This window comes from Oryctolagus cuniculus, chromosome 1 (assembly GCF_051225735.1).
Source record: "Oryctolagus cuniculus isolate XC-2025 breed Fujian yellow rabbit chromosome 1, ASM5122573v1, whole genome shotgun sequence".
NCBI classification, from domain to species: domain Eukaryota; kingdom Metazoa; phylum Chordata; class Mammalia; order Lagomorpha; family Leporidae; genus Oryctolagus; species Oryctolagus cuniculus.
The window spans coordinates 76,066,363-76,085,387 of record NC_142867.1 but is presented as its reverse complement, the minus strand read 5'-3'; the positions used below and the strand labels follow the sequence as shown (position 1 = coordinate 76,085,387).

Here is a 19,025-nt window from a genome sequence, read left to right as displayed (position 1 = left end):
GGACTCTGAGCCTCCACTCTGTGATGATCTCATTGGCACCAGGAATCATCTTTTCTCATTTTCTATACTTCCCTATCTTCTAAGGTATATTTTCTTTTTTTTTTAAACTTTTATTTAATGAATATAAATTTCCAAAGTACGACTTATGGATTACAATGGCTTCCCCCGATACCGTCCCTCCCACCCACAACCTTCCCCTTTCCTACTCCCTCTCCCCTTCCATTCACATCAAGATTCATTTTCGATTTTTTTTAAATGATGATGAAATCAGATCAGACCTATTGTCATGTTTAATCCCAGTGAGAGTCAAGTTGGGAGTTGATAATTTCTTTTTTTTTTTTTAACAGAGGATCAGTTTAGTATACATTAAGTAAAGATTTCAACAGTTTGCACCCCCATAAAAACACAAAGTGAAATATATTGTTTGAGTACTCGTTATAGCATTAAATCTCAATACACAGCACATTAAGGACAGAGATCCTACATGAGGAGTAAGTGCACAGTGACTCCTGTTGTTGACTTTACCAATTGACACTCCTGTCTATGGCATCAGTAGTCTCCCTATGCTCCAGTCATGAGTTTCCAAGGCTATGGAAGCCCTCTGAGTTCTCCAATTCTTATCTTGTTTAGACAAGGTCATAGTCAAAGTGGAGGTTCTCTCCTCCCTTCAGAGAAAGGTACCTCCTTCTTTGAAGACCTGTTCTTTCCACTGGGATCTCAAGGTCATAGTCAAAGTGGAGGTTCTCTCCTCCCTTCAGAGAAAGGTACCTCCTTCTTTGAAGACCTGTTCTTTCCACTGGGATCTCACTCACAGAGATCTTTTGCCAGAGTGTCTTGGCTTTCCATGCCTGAAATACTCTCATGGGCTTTTCAGCCAGATCCGAATGCCTTTAGGGCTGATTCTGAGGCCAGAGTGCTATTTAGGACATCTGCCATTCTATGAGTCTGCTGAGTATCTCACTTCCCATGTTGGATCACTCTCCCCTTTATTTATTCCATCGGTTAGTGTTAGCAGGTACTAGACTTGTTTATGTGCTCCCTTTGACTCTTAGTCCTTTCATTATGATCAATTGTGAACTGAAATTGATCACTTGGAATAGTGAGATGGCATTGGTACATGCCACCTTGATGGGATTGAAGTGGAATCCCCTGGTATGTTTTTAACTCTACCATTTGGGGCAAGTCAGCTTGAGCATGTCCCAAATTATACATCTCTTCCCTCTCTTATTCCCACTCTTATGTTTAACAGGGATCACATTTCAGTTAATTTCTATTTTCTACCAGTTCTTTAGAGGTTATATGTTCTGACTTTTATTGAGACCCCTATCAGTTTTCTCTCTTCCTTTAGAACAGAACTAAGGTTCTCAAAACTTAGTTTATATGAACGTCACATGGAGAGTTTGTTAATGTAGATTTTTGAGCCATGCACCTAGAATTTCTGATTCAATAGTTCTTGCATTTGGGCTAAAAACTTGCGTTTCTGACAAATCCTGATGCTGCGAGTTTATGACCACAGTTTTAGAAAAATTTCTCTCAACTTTAGGGCAAAGGTTGGCAAGGCATAAGAATTGCATATATGGTTTTAAATGGTTGAAAAAAATCAAAAGAATAATAATATTTCATGACATGTGAGTGATATATAAAATCAGATATTAGTATCTTAATGAAGTTTTTTTTTTTTTTTAAACTTTTATTTAATGCATATAAATTTCCAAAGTACGACTTATGGATTACAATGGCTTCCCCCCCATACCGTCCCTCCCACCCACAACCCTCCCCTTTCCCACTCCCTCTCCCCTTCCATTCACATCAAGATTCATTTTTGATTATCTTAATATACAGAAGATCAGCTTAGTATACATCAAGTATGGATTTCAACAGTTTGCTCCCACACAGAAACAGAAAGTGAAAAATAATAGATGATTTTTTTTTAAATGATGATGAAATCAGAGCAGACCTATTGTCATGTTTAATCCCAGTGAGAGTCAAGTTGGGAATTGATAATTTCTTTTCTTTTTTTTTTTTTTTTTACAGAGGATCAGTTTAGTATGCATTAAGTAAGGATTTCAACAGTTTGCACCCCCATTGAAACACAAAGTGAAATATATTGTTTGAGTACTCGTTATAGCATTAAATCTCAATGTACAGCACATTAAGGATAGAGATCCTACATGAGGAGTAAGTGCACAGTGACTCCTGTTGTTGACTTTACCAATTGACACTCCTGTCTATGGCATCAGTAATCTCCCTATGCTCCAGTCATGAGTTTCCAAGGCTATGGAAGCCCTCTGAGTTCTCCGACTCTTATCTTGTTTAGACAAGGTCATAGTCAAAGTGGAGGTTCTCTCCTCCCTTCAGAGAAAGGTACCTCCTTCTTTGATGACCTGTTCTTTCCACTGGGATCTCACTCACAGAGATCTTTTGCCAGAGTGTCTTGGCTTTCCATGCCTGAAATACTCTCATGAGCTTTTCAGCCAGCTCCGAATGCCTTTAGGGCTGATTCTGAGGCCAGAGTGCTATTTAGGACATCTGCCATTCTATGAGTCTGCTGAGTATCTCACTTCCCATGTTGGATCACTCTCCCCTTTATTTACTCCATCGGTTAGCATTATCAGGTACTAGACTTGTCTATGTGCTCCCTTTGACTCCCAGTCCCTCCACCATGACCAACTGTGAACTGAAACTGATCACCTGGAACAGTGAGATGGCATTGGTACATGCCACCTCGATGGGATTGAATTGGAATCCCCTGGTATGCTTCCAACTCCACCACTTGGGGCAAGTCAGCCTGAGCATGTCCCAAATTATACATCTCTTCCCTCTCCCATTCCCACCACCATGTTCAACAGGGATCACATTTCAGTTAATTTTCAACACTTAAGAATAACTGTGCATCAATTACAGATCTAAACCAGTCATATTAAGTAGATCAGATAAAAAAACTACTAAGAGGGATAATGTATTAAGTTGTTCATTAACAGTCAGGGCTATGCTGATCAAGCCACCCTATTGTTTACATTTAGTGTTGTGAATTGGACATTTTTCCATGTAAAAATATACACATATATCTTATGTGTTTGTAATAATTGCTTGATATTCTGTGGCATACACACACGTATCTGGGCTGACTTCTTGACTGTCATATCACTTCATAAAAAAATATGCCTTTAAAATATTTATACATAATTACCATTTACCTTCAAAATGTTTTTTTTTTTTAAGATTTATTTATTTATTTGAAAGTCAGAGTTGCAGAGAGAGAGAGAGAGAGGTGTTTTCCATCCGCTGGTTCACTCCCCAGATGGCCACAATGGCCAGAACTGCACCAATCTAAAGCCAGGAGCCAGGAACTTCTTCCGGGTCTCCCACATGGGTGCATGGGCCCAAGGACTTGAGCCTTCTTCTACTGCTTTCCCAGGCCAATTGCAGAGAGCTGTATCAGAAGTCGAGCAACTGGGTCAGGATCCAGTGCCCATATGGGATGCTGGCACTGCAGGTGGTGGCTTTACCTGCTATACCACAGCACCGGCCCCCCAAAATTGGGTTTTCAACAATTTAGGCATCCTCGGTAGTATGTGATGCATTGATTTTTGAAATCTTTTCTAATTTACTGCATTTTCTTACATATGAGGCTGAGCACTTTTATTGAATTTTGTGATCCTTTTGTGAATTGCGTGTTAAGTTCTTTGCTTATTTTTTCATCCATTTTTATATTTTCTTAGTGATTTGACAAAATTATATTTTAAAGAAATTTCACATTGAATATGTTGCAAGTATTTATTCAACTCATCATTGTACAAGTATATAATTTACCTGAGCAAGACTTTTATATTTTTCTACACAGTTTTTTATATTTTCTAGTATGTTTTCAGTCTTATCTACTGCAATATTATACAAACCCAAACCAAAAACAAATCTGTGTTTTATTCTAAGATGTTTATAGTTTGAATTTTTATCCTTAAGTAATTGATTCATTTAGATTTTATTTTGGTGGCAGTTCATCTCTAATCTTCCCAATAACCCTAAGAGTTAAATGTTATCCCCATTCTACAAATGATAAAAGGAAGGATCTAACATAAATTTTCCAGGACTACTTGCTTATAGTATTGGAGCTTCCAAAAGTGTGCAAGCAGTTAAAATTTCCTTCTACAATAGCTAATATTATTCTTCTTGTAGATATACTGTCCTGTTAAAGTCTTTGCCTAAAAACAGGGAATACTCTTTAGTGGGATATTTTAACTCTAATTGCCTTGTTTCTTGCATTTATCAAATGAGAATCGTAAAGCCAGCTATTCTAGTATACATGAGGAAATTAGATAGTAACTCTACACGTATAGCCCATGTCTGGTGTTGGGATTCTGTGGGATAGAGTGCGCTCAGGAGTCTTACATGGGTTTTGAAACTGAACGCTGTCTTTTAGGATGAACACACATTGAAACTGTATCTGAAGTACTATCAGAAGTCCTCCCTGATGGTCTTGACAGGGAAATTCACATGTGCTTTTTCACCCTAGCTTCATTTCTGTTTCCTCCTTGCCTCTGAGCTGCTCTGAGATTTGTAACCTTTCCAGCTGTTCTTTTCCCTCTTTCTCTCCTGGGGCCATCCAAATACCTTAGGGGCTATCAAAATAATAATTAAAAAAATATACATTTTATTTATTCCTAACCGCTAATGAATAATAATCATAATCATAATCATCATAATAAACCCTACCTATTCTCAGATTGAAAAAGAATTAAATCTTGTGAACCAACAATGAATAAAGGCATTTTAAATCCTCCTGTGTTTTCCATGGCATTGAATTGCTATGTTTGGGCTCATTTATTTGGAAGATCTGCAGGAAATGTGACCTGCTGTGACCTTAGGAGAGGGAAGTGTTATTAAATGAAATGCTTGGTTCTGCACTTAAAACCATTAATAAAAGTTGTGGAATGTGGAGAACTAAGCATCTATGTCAGATTTTTAATGTTCAGGTTGTGTTGCAAGTCCTTACAATTTGTAATTACCTGGGCTCATATGACAGACAGAACTGGGAATCAAATTAAGTGGCTGTGTTCCCTTACGTTGCTTAAGAATCTCCAGCTTAAGATTGTCTTTTTTCTTCCTAAAAAAAGGCACAAACAATGACAGCCCAAAATAGCTATTTAGTCAGAACTGACGACACTTTCTGAGTGCTTGTCATTAAGAGAGAAACAGAAAATCCTGTCTTTTCTCTTCCTTTTATTTCTCTCCCTTCAATACCTTGCTTCCTCTTGAAGCTGCCTCACCTCAATGCCCAGGAGAAATGCCCAGTGACTCTGACAGTGCTTCAGCACTACTGCAGGCTCCGGAGGGGAGGCAGCTTATGCAAAACATACTAAAGAAAAATCCTAAAAGTCACTGCAGCTTTTTCTAGTGAGTTATGCTGATCTTCCCTGTTGCTGTAAGCTGATGGGGAGCGTCGTGGCAAAGACATAACCACTTTTTTTCCTCCCACTATTTTTACTGCAGTGAGAACTGTTCATTTCTGCTTGCATTTTGCCAGATAGCTTTAGAATTCTAGCTGAGCATTAGGGCTTCCCAAGGCTGCAGATAAGAGTTTAGAACCTTAAATTGGACTTTGTCCTTTTGACTAAGTAAAAATTGAGTTAATTTGCAGCATCCGGTGCCTGACAGGAATGACAACAGACAGCAGGATCTGACGATGTTTTTGAATTAAGTATTTTTCCCCTTATGAATTCATAGGCACAGAAGCTTTTATTTTCTTCTCTCACTCTTCCTTCCTGAAACAGCTGAACATTTTACATCTGCACAGCAGCTATTGAATCTGAGGTTAAGTTATCCCCTGGAACCTTCTGTCTTCTTTCCAATCCTATCCTGTTTTATTCGTTGTCGTTTACCAATAAAGCGTGGTTTTGGATAATTGGACACATTGTTTTATGAGAGAGTCTAGCAACTTTAGACATCCCTGGAAGATACAATAGAATCACGGAGCAGGAAAGTAAGAGGAGGTGGTACTTCTCAGCCCTGTAACTGCAGAACACCCCAGGGGAACCCAGCACACATTAAGGGGACTTGATGAGATAGTGATCTTTTGGTCTTGATCGTATTCCACAAGGAGAATCAGAATGAGACATGTTTGCAGTGATTTGTAGTATTTGCCAAACAGGGTGCTGCATCAGAATAGGCTGGAATGTAGTGCAGAGCTCATATTAAACCTCTGAAGGGAAAAGGGTTTCCTCTTCGTTTACAGTCTGCCCGATGCAATCTCATTGTAAAGTATCTAATAGGATAACACCAGGGCTCTCCAGAAATATAAGTAACTCATTGGTTAAATTTCAATTCTTCACCTTTCCCCCCCTCCCTCCTGGGTGAGCTCATTCCCCCCTCCTTTTTTTTTTTTTTTTTTTTTTTTTTTAAATCCAGTGATTTAAAATGCTAGAAGGAAAAGCAACTGAGGTCTTAACTTTCGGATGCTGAATTCTCAGCTAATTGAAATTACTGGGCACAATGCTATATATAGCCAATGAAGAGATTTTGAGCTCTCACTCAGTGCCTTCAAGAAATGTCGTTTTGTAGTCAGAGAAAACAGAGATCAATGCATTTTCAAACTGACAGAGGGAACGGATGCTCCTTAGTAGCACATGCCCAGGATCGTGTGTGTGGGGCTTGCGCTGTGCTGAGAAGCTGAATACCGGTCCATATGCTCCTTATTTACTGCAATGTTCTTTGCATGTTACTGTGCACTCCGGACTAACGTGAAGGTAAGAGGAGGCGAGACGGCAACTGGGCACGATATACATGTTAAACCAGCTGCAGAAAATGTCTACCTTGTGTAGCTCCAGGACTTTTCCGATTGCTGGCTGAGCAGGCAGATTATTACAGGTGGTTGCAAAGGCTTTGTTTTATTGTTGCCATGCAGCCTCGCTGGGGGAGCATGTTGGAACGCTGCTGTGAAGTGACCTTCAGGTTTAACTGTTTGTAATTCAGGTTCATGCTCACTCTTGGGGGGGTAGAGAGGGGGGAGGAAAAGATGAAAATTGTTTAGGTAGGCCAGAACCAAGAAATCAGAGGAGGTAAAAAGCTATAGAGCATGCTTTAGATTAGGATTTAGTCTTTCTTTTAAAAAGTGCTGTGAGCTGCCTGTGTTCATGCAGCTTAATTGTTTGAAAGCTGAAGATTTAAATCTAATGGCTGTAATGGCATTAGGATGTGATCTGTGGGCTATCTGACCATCCTGTGCACATAAAAAATGATAATCATTGTGATGTGGTGATATTGATCACACAGATCCTCAGCCCTGGGTGGGCTGGTTGTTTTGGTTTCATGTGTGCTGTTGCCCTGGTGTTGTCACCCCACTGACATTCACTTGCTATGGCTAATGAGCCTCCAAAGTTGAGTCTAAGTTTGGAAGATTTACCCCTTGTCATGAATGAGGGCGTTGTTATTGGAAGGGTTTTCTGACACTGTTCATTCAGCTCTGGGCCAGACATACAAACCATCAGTGGAATTCCAGTTGTATAATTTAAGAGAATTATACAATTATAATAAATAAATATTTATAAATACAAGCTCCCAGTTAACATTGTGAGCTTATATTTATTGAAGGAAGTCTACAAGGAAAATGATTGCCTTTGAGAAAAAAAAAATAGGAAACAGTTAAGACTTCATACCTAAAATAGAAATCTTAAAAAAAGAAATTGTCAATGCAATGTGTTTCCCACTTTTATTTTACCAGGAGAACATTTTAATGTGTTTGGGTACTAAAGTCTCATTTTCTGTGTTTATAAGTTTTATTAAAGAACTCGCTGTTGTTCACTCTTTTGTAAGCCTTTTTGTTTTCTATTTGAATTTCAAACAAGTAACATTTATGTTTGAATGACCAATTCTGTTACAATTACAACCGAGAAGCACTTTGTGGATCATTTTGCGAGTTATATAGAGTTTATTTATTTATTACCACTTTTAAAATTAACTTCAGTAGTCAGTTTTCTTTCATGTATGTGATGGAGATAGTAAATGACAGGGAAAAAAAACATGGATAAAGAGCCCAAATATCAACTTGGATCTCTCTATTATCATTTCCTGGTCCAAGTATGACATGTATTGTTTTGTAAGTTCAGAGAATTGTAAATGATCCCTTCCTCATCCTCATCTTTTTTGAAGGGGAAAGGGGCTTTCTTCAGAGGACGCATCACAAATAATTTAGATAAGAAATAAATATTTAGATTAAGAAATATTTCACTGTTATATTTAAGAAGTTTGGTAAACATTAAGTCTAAAGTTTCTTTCATATGGGCTTTGGGAAATGCCTTTTACTCCTAACCGCTAGCTGTTGTCTTTATGGGTTTAGCTTAAACCCATAAGCAGAGATGAAAATGTTTTCCATAAGAATATCTTAAGTGCATTCAGATCATTTTTGGATAATGAATCCTTAATGTTTCAACTAATCTGTCTTGAGACATAGGCACTTTTAAAAATCAGTAGGAACTGGGACTATATGCATTATCACATAGAACAAGTACAATATTACTTGTTCTATATTAATTTCAATTTTAAATAAGATTATATTCTTTTAATAATGATATTTTGTACTTCTTTGCATAATTTATTAATTTATAACTTTATCTTTGGATTATCTTTTCTTTCTGAAATAGAAATGTTTGCAAAAAGATTGTTCTGGTCTGATATTTCACCATGTTGGTTCAATAATATTCCATCTGAAATTTTTATTTATTTATTCTAACATAATTTTTTATTTTTAAAGTGTTTGACTCTATTTCCCTTGTGCCCCAAACTACTTACTTGCTTAGTTCTGATAACTTCTTTAATGGTGAATAGTTTCTCACATTTGCCATGATTCAACATGATATTGCTACTGTGACCCAAAATGTTAAAATGGTTAAAATTCAAAATTCAAATGATAGAAATGTCTCTTGTCTATTTTTTGGGCAAATAATAGACTACTAATGTCACAATCATTTACTTGAGAATGATTGTTTTGTAATTGAACCTTTATAAAATACTAAACTCAAAAGGATTTTTGATGTTGGTGTGTTTCAATATATTTTATATATTTTTATTTAACAGTCAGACATTGTTTGGACACACATATATGTATTTACAGATATCAGAGTGTGACTCATAGCTCACCCTCTATTCATTCAAGTATTGAAATTATTTGAATGATAATTATGATTTATGCTCTTGCTAGAATCTCAGATACTAAAATCAATAGAAAGCAGTCTGCTTTCAAGAAGCTTCCAATCTAGGAAAAGATACAATCATATAAATAAATAAATGGCTTGAGGTATCACTGAGCCTTTCATGTACATCTATTTAGAACATTGTGAGAAACAAAAGAACAAACAAAACCAAAGACCAGTTTTACCTGAACTGGTCAAGAGAGGTTTTCCTCTGAGATTCTGTCTGCATTGAATCTTGACAGCTAATGGATTTTTTGCAATGCAGCCTGGAGTGAGAAAGGCATGCAGGGTAGAGGGAGTAACAAAAGCATGGAGCTAAGAAGCAGATCACTTTGAAGAGCTGCAAATAGCTTAGAATGGATGGAACATGCCTGAACAGTATAATAATAGGGTAAACCATAAATAAATGAGAGCTAAAACCAATGCTGTGAGAATTGACAGAGCAATCAGCAGAGTCTAACTCCTTGGAAATTGTGTTACTTTAGCATCTGTTTTCCAGGAGAGCTTTCCACAAAAGCAAAAGAAATGAAAACTTTTAATCAAAGTGCATTATTTATGTTCTCTGTCTTTTGGTTGTTGGAGTGTAATAATGATTCAAACCATATTGGCTTCAATTTTTAGTTTAACTTTTTATAAAATGTGATTACAACAATTGAATTTGAGTCTATTAACCCAAAAGAAAAAAAAGTGATGTATAATCCCACTTTCATCTGAAGTTGTTTATGTTAAATGAAAACTACCTCTGTAGTGACAAAACAGTAAGTTTATTGCATCACTTGTCTATACATTTTGTCAAGGAAAATGAATCTATTTTCAGAAATTATGCTGATAATTTTTAAGTTATACCCAACATCTCACTGTTTCCGACCTTTCATTGGTACTACAAATGTACTCGCACACTTACAAACAAAATCACAATCCATGAAATATGAATGGCAAGTATTAGATCTGCATAATAGTAAGAAAACCAAGTTGGGGGTAGATAGAAATGAGAGAGAGAGAGAGAGAGAGAGAGAGAAGGAATTGAAATGACTCTTCCACAGTGTGTCAGAAGCAAACTTATGAAAGGACTAGGGTCTCTTTCACCTTGACTTGTGCTATTTCCAGTAAATCCTGCTGCCTACCCCCCATCAATTCAAGAAATCTATTCCTTCATTTTTCAGATTCCTTGAGATAAATATAAGAACTTTTTAGAAAAAGAGTGTAACAGCATTATTTTAAAGCATGGGTTTCTGGGATTACAAAAGGATACACTCTTGTCTGTCTTCCCCATTTACTGGATAGGTTGAGAAAATTCCTTAACCTAATTGAAGTGCAATAGGATTAATAATAGCTCTAAGCTATTGTAAAAATTTTGTGACCTAAGTCATGTAAATACTAAAAATATCTTATAGTAAGAACTCAATCTAATTCATAGTCAACAAAGTAGAGGCCAACAAAGAGCAGTAAGGAATCAGAATTGCCTTAAATAATTATCATGTTAGGATATTCTAGTAATAGAGTCCAGATAAAAATATCCATAACTAATGAGAAACATGTTTAGTTTTCCTTCCCCATGCCACTAACCTTTGTCAATCATATATTAATATACACTAACAAGACAGCTCATGGGAACCAGGATTTTAGGTTTTTTGCTTACTATTTTATCCACAGTATGAAGAGCAGTGTCAAAATAGGAGCTCAATAAATATTCGTTAAATAAATACTTTAACTGAGACCCAGATTTCTATTTTTATTCACTCTGCTTCTTTCTAGACTATTTAGTTATCATAATGATCATGGAACTATTCTGAATGATAGAGAAATTCTTAGAGTTCTGAAGTTTTATAGGCTTGGGTTCAAATTCTGGAGGTAATCAGTAACCACTTGCAACCCAGGCATGTGCTCTTTTGGATTGACACAGCCAGATTATAGAGCTAGGTTGGAGGAATCAATAATTCACACTAAAAGAATTATTGAATACCTAAATAAACACTTTAGAATATAGATATTCATCATGCTTATTTCCACTAGATATATTCACTTAAATTGCTCTTTTCCAAACACTGCAACCTTTTCTACATATGAATATTTGTTAGATTTTTTTTCTTGCACTGAGAATCCCTTATTTGCATGGCAATTCTTGTATAAATTCTATCTATATTTTAAGACATAGTATGGTGTCTGTCTTCTAAGTAGTAGAACCTAGCCATACTAATTCTCTTTATCTCTCTGACTTAATAAATGGAATTTTTTATCCTTCAAACCTATAAATCATATTGCCTTATAGCATCACTTATATTACCACCATAGATTTCTAGCTAATTTTACTTATGGCTAGATGTTTTCCCTACTCTCAATTATATTTTAAGTGTTTTAAAAACAGTAAGAATATATATATTCTTAGAGATTGTATTTTAGCAACTTAAAAGTCATCAATTGAGTAACAGAAAACTTTGAGAAACTGTCTCCTTATGCTATTCACACCTACTCTTTGCTGCCTCCTATGGTGCATCCTACATATCGATGCTTTGAATAAACATGTAATTTGTTGTAGGCAGGTCTTGGGATCATGAATCAGAATGTGTGGACACTTTGTGTAACACTTATGGCTCAGAGGTATTATAAGCTTACTGTCCATGACAAATCAGAAGTGGCCCCACTTGATTTCCAATTGAATAATTATCTCTTTAAGAATGCCAATAAGGTATTACTCCCTCAATGGACTCCTGTATTACAGTCTCCAAATGCCTAAGAACCAAATCTATTTATAGAGTTTTTAAAACTTAAAGCGATTCATTATATTGGGTTTAAAATTTCTAACAATATTCTTTAAGAACTTTAAAAAATAATGTAAATAGTAAAGAATAAAACAGCACATTTTGTAGTAGCAATAACAGCTACCAATTGTCAAGTTCTTCGGAGGAGCATGGTCTACATCAATAACATTACACAGTCTCTGAAAGCATTTTCCATTGGCGTAAGATGTAAGCATTATTATCATTATTATATTATAGACATGAGGAAACTGAAGTTTAGGGAAGAAAAGTAACTTGCTTACTTTTATAACTATTAAGGGTTAGTGAAGTCAGCTTTCAAACCAGGTGTTTTCTACTCCTACTCTTAAACTTTTTAAAAACCTCCCTCAGGGCTGGCGCTGCAGCTCAATAGGCTAATCATCCGCCTGCAGCACTGGCACACAGGGTTCCAGTCCCATTTGGGGTGCCGGATTCTGTCCCGGTTGCCCCTCTTCCAGTCCAGCTCTTTGCTGTGGCCTGGGAGTGCAGTGGAGGATGGCCCAAGTGCTTGGGCCCTGCACCCCATGGGAGACCAGGAGAAGCACCTGGCTCCTGGCTTTGGATCAGCGCGATGCGCCGGCTGTGGCAGCCATTGGAGGGTGAACCAACGGCAAAAGGAAGACCTTTCTCTCTCTCTCTCTCTCTCTCTCTGTCTCTCTCTCTCCCTTACTGTCCACTCTGCCTATCAAAAAAAAAAAAAAAAAAAAAACCAAAACAAAAAAACAAAAAAACAAAACCTCCCTCAGTAGGTAATAGAGATACGTAATATGTGAATTATAATACTTCAAATTAAAAAATAAGAAATTGAGTAAATAATAAAATGGAGTATGTCTTACATAGTGTGACTTTGCTATTCCTTCTCTTGTTTTCTTTGTAATAAGTGATAACTTGAGGCATTCTTGTGTACTGTGCATTCATTCAGCTGATACTCACTAAGCACCTATTGTGGGTCAGGCACTGAATGAGGTGTTATAAATAAAGGGTGCAACACAACAGAGGATAATCCCTGCCCTCATGCAATTTGAATTTTAGTAAATTTGGTAGGCAATAAGCAAGACAGTTAAGTAAAATATGGTCTACATAATGATAAGTACTAAAAGAGATTGGAAGTGTTTATTGGGGGAAGGGTTTGGTTATAGATTTAAATAACATTATTAGTGAAAGTTTTCACCAACTTTTGAGTAAAGACTTAAAAGATGATAAAGTTAATAATTATATAGGCCCCAAAGATGGCCCTCTCTGGCCTATTAAGGGACATCTAAGAAACCACTATGACTAGAAAGAGTAAGATCAAGAAAATGTCCAATGAGTATTTCATGTAGGGCATTGTAGATTATGTTTCTCTCACTGAGATAGGAAGCCAGCAAACTATTGAGTAGAAAAGTCAAATAACTTGACCAATGTTTACACAAGGTCATTCAGGCAGTTGTGTTGAAAAGAGACTTTAAGAGAGTAAGGGTGCAAGCAGGGAGACCAGTTAGAAGTCCTTGCAGTAATCTAGGTGAGAGATGTTAATAGTTTGGATCAGGTTGGCACCACTAGGATGGGGACAAGTTGTTCAAGTGTGTATATGATTGTAATTTTGTATATTTATCTTCTTTTGTTTTCTGTCTTCAATACTGAGTCTCCTCAGATGGTAGGGTATTGGTTCTTAGTTCTTCTGTATTTGATCAGTACTAACCAGAGAAAAATGCTTTGATATGTGGTTTTCATTGAAGTACTACACTTTTTTAATTTCTGAACATTTTTTAAAATTTGTTTATTTTATTTGAAAGGCAGAGTTAAGAGAGGTAGAGGCAGAGGCAGAGAGAGAGAGAGAAAAATGTCTTCCATCTGCTGGTTTACTCCCCAGATGGCCACAACGGCTGGAGCTGAGCTGATCCAAGCCAGGAGCTTCTTCTGGGTCTCCCATGTGGGTGCAGAGGCCCAAGGACTTGGGCCATCCTTTATTGCTTTCCTAATAGATCAGAAGTGGAGCAGCTGGGATTTGAACTGGTTCCCATATGGGATGCCAGCACTGCAGGCGACAGCTACACCACAGTGCTGCTACACCACAGTACTGGCCCCAACCTCTGAATATTTTTAAGACTTATTCTGGTCTCCCACGTGGGAATCAGGAGCCCACACTCTCAAGTCATCTTCCACTGCTTTCCTAGGTGCATTACAAAGGAGCTGGCTATGAAGTGGAATAGCTGGGACTCAAACTGTTGCCCACGTGAGATGCTGGCATCACAACTGATGGCTTAACACACTATACCACAGCACACACCCCTCCTTAGAGTATTTTTGAGAAGTAAATTACTCAAGATCTGAGTCATTCATTGTACATCCAAAACTTCATTCTCTCTTTGGGCTTAGATCTTTTGTTCTTAAATGAATCTACTACAAGCTACTTGTGGGCACAAACTCTGTCATATGTATCTGGATCCCAATTGCCTTGCACATGTCAAGTGATTAATAAATGTTTGCTAAATATGCGAATGAATCATTAGCCACTCAAAGGGCTAGTTATAATTTATACTATGACTCTTTGCACTGGACATTAACAAGTAAGAATAAATATACAACAAGGAAAATTGATTCTGAATTTAAAAAATTCTCTCAATTAGATAATTAATACCCCTGTTATAACAATATTTCTTCAAAATCAGAATCTGTAGTAAGGCAGCCTGGGGATCTGGAAATGACCATAGGTAATTCCTGTCATAAGGCCAGTTTGAGAAACACTGATGGCCTATGTTTGGGACTAAAGCAGTGAGTCACCCAGTTTGTTGAGAAACTGGTGTGTGTTCATAAGATCTAAGTAATACAAAGATCCAAAGTTTTTGTATTTCCTCCAAATTTTGGATTGTAACACCAAGTAACGAGTAGATTTAAAATTGCCACTTACTCTATATTTCAAAAAGAACACTTACCTTTACCAAAAGTTAGACATTCTGATATTTTCTATTCTATTTTTTACTTTTAACAATTTGTTATCCTATAATGTTAGTTATAATTGTGGTATAGCAGGTTAGATTGTCTAAGACACTACATCCTATACTGGAGTGCTGGTTTAAGTCCTGGCCACTCTGCTTCCAATATAGCTTCCTGCTAACGCACTTGAGAAACAATGAATGTTGGACCAAATACTTGCGTTCCTGCCATCTGTGTGGAAGATCTAGATGGAGTTCCTGTTCTTGACTTCAACCTGCCTCATTCCCAGCTCTTGCAGCCATTTGAGGGAATGAACCATCTCTCTCTCTTTCTCTCTCTCTCTCTCTCTCTCTCTCTTTCTTTTCCTTCTTCTTTCTTATTCTGCCTTTCACATAAAATAATCTTAAAAAAGATTTAACAAAATATTAAGTGTACTATAATAAAAATATACTTGAGGAAATACAAGTATAATTCATATTGACCAACTTAAATTGGATTCCTTCATTTACCTTTCTTAATAAGTTTGAAAGGGTGCAAACTGGGTCATAACTCACAATTTGAAAAACACTATAACATGTTCCCTGCATTAAGAAACATATAACCTCAATTAGGAATATGCAAATGAAAGATGATGAATTACAGCAGTCAGCCAACACTAAGCAGGAGATATGTTAAAGTCCTGAACTGAATACAGGGTAACTGACCATATAGCCTGGTCCATTTACTGATTAGCATATTCATTTGTAATTTTATGGTTCAGTTCTTACCTTACTGACGCTGGCCCTTGAGATTCATGTATCCACCTACATACCAGAGTATGCCCTATAGCAAATAGCTGGTGTTTCTTGAATATTTATGATGTGTCAGGCATCATGTCCGTCACTCACTGTATCTTCACAGTGAATCTAAATAAGATTATGTCATTAGGTCCATTTTTAATTAAAGATTTTATTTATTTGAGAAGTAGAGTTACAAACAGTGTGAGAGATAGAGGAGACAGAGAGAAAGGTCTTCCTTCTGCTGGTTCACTCCCCAGATGGCCACAATGGCTGGAGATGTGCCAATCCAAAACCAGGAGCCAGGAGCTTTTTCTGGGTCTCTTTAGTGGGTGCAGGGGCCCAAGCACTTGAGCCATCTTCTGTTGCTTTCCCAGGCCATCGCAGAGAGCTAGATTGGAAGAGGAGCAGCCAGGACTGGAACTGGTACCCATATAGGATGATGGTGCTGCAGGCAGAGGATTAACCTACTGTGCCACAGCTCCGGCCCCAAGATTCATTTTTGCATTGGAAGGGACTGAGCCACAGAGGTTTTAGTACATTGTCCAGGACTTCATAATACGTAATTGGTAGTAGTGGGATAAATACCAACTACAGACAGCAGAGCTCAGGACTGGCTAATGTCTGAAAGGACTCTTCTGCTCTTGCCCAATGCCCTGGTGTATGATGCTCTGGCCCTTGACTCCCTTATAGAAAGGAACTGGTTTCTTTGTATCACTTTAATTTCTATTTTGTGGGACTTACTTTTGGCTTATTAGATCTACCATATTAACAGATCTCATTTTCCCCTGATTTGGGTATGTCACGTCTGTTAGACAGAAAGGAGAATGATTCTCATGAATATGGTAGCCTTTATCCTTCTCTGAATTTGGAGGCATGGGTAGGGGTGTTTACACCAAACAGATTTCATAGCTGAAGAGTGAATACTCTTTGAAAGAAGCCTATTTACTATACTTTTTTGATATTTTTGTTAGCACAGTAAATAAGATAAAACTTCTCAGAATGAATTGGTATTGCATGTGGCTTGAGAATTGAATTCAATTCTTGAGAATTGAAAATGGAAAGATAAACAGTAAAACAAAAAGATATTTGTCCTTAGCAGGGGCTAACCCTATTTCAAATTTAAGCTAGCTCTTGTATTTCTGTTTAGATGTTAACACTCAAAATAGGCAGAATTTGAAAGAATCTGAATGAATGTCTTTCTTTGAAATGAATGGCGAATTGTAAGAGACAAATTTTAAGGTTTTTAAAAATGTGCATACCTAGATTTAGATTTTTGTTAATGTTGATAAATATAGATATTAAAATGATTAGACTACTGGGATTTCTTTTTGTAAGGGTACCTACATTGGAAGAGGAAATTGAGGAAATAGGGAATGTGGTGAACTGGAAGAGAGGGTAGAAGGCAAATTTCTGAAGCAGCTCTCTGAGTTAGAGAGTAACTAAAAGAACTCTTTACATCTGTGCTAGAGATTTAGTTGATTAGTTTATAAGCCATACTCTTTCAGACTCATTAGGAAAAGTATACTATGGAATGAGTTATAAATGGATGAGTATATATTACATTTCTGAACTGGTTTTAAAATTATGAAGTAGTATATGCTCATTATAGAAATTATATAAAATAGAGAAATGGGCAATGTTTTATACTTTCTCCTAACCTTGCTACTCATCTATACAAATTCTGCATTCTAATCATTTTCTCTATAAATGTGTTTATATAAGAATGCATGTATATATGTATAGGATCAAAGTATATTTATAACAATTGTTTTTGCTCACAAAACCATTCTCATGTTGTTAATAACTATTCAAGAGCATCTTTTTAAATGGCTGCATTATAGGGAAAGTTTTTTTTTTCTTTTTGAAAAGTAAATAGATACAGGTAGGAAGGGACTAAAAGCATTGTTTTTCTCAGACCATTACTTTTCAGCAGAGGATACAAAGCTTTCAAGTGTAGCCTTGGAATTTTTTTTTTTTTTTTTTTTTTTTTTTTTTTGACAGGCAGAGTTAGACAGTGAAAGAGAGAGACAGAGAGAAAGGTCTTCCTTCCGTTGGTTCACTCCCCTAATGGCCGCTACAGCTGGCGCTATACTGATCCGAAGCCAGGAGCCAGTTGCTTCCTCCAGGTCTCCCATGCAGGTGCAGGGACCCAAGCACTTGGGCCATCCTCCACTGCACTCCCGGGCCACAGCAGAGAGCTGGACTGAAGAGGAGCAACTGGAACTAGAACCCGGCGCCCCTATGGGATGCCGGCTCTGCAGGCAGAGGATTAGCCTAGTGAGCCACGGCACCGGCCTGGAATAGCTTTGAAATGAGATGCAGTTTGGAAAAAAATATATAAGGTAATTCTGAGTTTCAAAAGGATCATTGCCACTCTAAATCGAAAAAAAATGTGTGCTTAATGCAAATATGTTTCTCTAGCTGGTCCCTAACATTGTCTCTATACCAACTGTACCAAAGTTACAGGCTTTGAGATTTAAAAAATAATAATAATTCTTTTAAATAGAAGCCAATCAGAAAACTTCCTTATTATTATATTCTCCCAGGAATTACAGTGGAAATGTTGAAATCATTTTTGTTCTCAAGCTTCTATGGAACCTGATCAACCCACAAATCTTGTAGAATCTCTTGAATCATTTCTTCTGTCTCATTCTATTCTTTCCTGAGTGGAGTTTTTTATTCTCTCTCACTCTATCACCACAGGAGCATTCTGACAGGCTTTCCTATCTCTTACTGTTTCCTCTCCAAATTTATCCTCCCCACAGTAGTACCATGCTTACTTTTCTTAAACCAAGATAAGAACTGGTCATCCATTTCCCTGTTTCCTGTACTTCTCACTGCTGTCAAAATACTTTGTCCTCATGGATAATCTCAATCACTTGTCATTACCTCCTGCCAGATCTTCTGCCACCTCCATGAACCACACACAGAAAGAATCTGTTCCAGTCAGACTTTCTATCCACTCTTCATGCCATAGAGATGTGGGGAAATGAGCTGCTTGGTTGAAAACCTGGGTTTGAAATCCATCATCTCCATTTCCAAAGTAGTCTGCAATATTTCTAGGTGAATAAATTAGTTTCTCTGGTGCATAGTTTCTAGAGAGTATAATTGAGATGATAATGATAAATATCTACCTCTTATCATGAGCTTGGCTTTTAGACACACAAATCTTCAGGGATAGGTAGGATCCACTCAGCGGATATTAAAATATTAAATTTGGTAGTCACTACAGACTAGCTTGTATAACTGAAAATTCCCTATGGTATCCCTTAAATCCCAAGAATATGTCCAGGACCAAACACTTTTGTACAATTTTGGGGTAGTAACTATAAAATCATATTTAGTCTTACAGCTGGGGAGGTAAGGAA

At 37.0% G+C, this 19,025-nt stretch overlaps 1 protein-coding gene and 1 pseudogene across 9 annotated transcripts in view; both read left to right on the top strand.

The window, feature by feature from the left end:
* The window catches only part of DLG2 (discs large MAGUK scaffold protein 2), a 2,253,656-nt gene that overhangs the window by 686,426 nt on the left and 1,548,205 nt on the right, over positions 1–19,025 (top strand). For 2 of the 9 annotated variants that reach the window (XM_089332056.1, XM_089332053.1), the window contains exon 1: positions 6,568–6,743. The exons of the other annotated variants lie outside the window; for them this stretch is intronic. In XM_089332056.1, the coding sequence (XP_089188182.1) occupies positions 6,702–6,743 (42 nt within the window). In that variant the 5' untranslated portion in view covers positions 6,568–6,701. Of the gene's footprint in view, positions 1–6,567; positions 6,744–19,025 lie in introns of those variants that run through there. 9 annotated transcript variants of the gene reach the window in all.
* LOC138850182 (large ribosomal subunit protein uL13 pseudogene) overlaps positions 12,094–19,025 on the top strand; it is a 36,541-nt pseudogene continuing 29,609 nt past the window's right edge.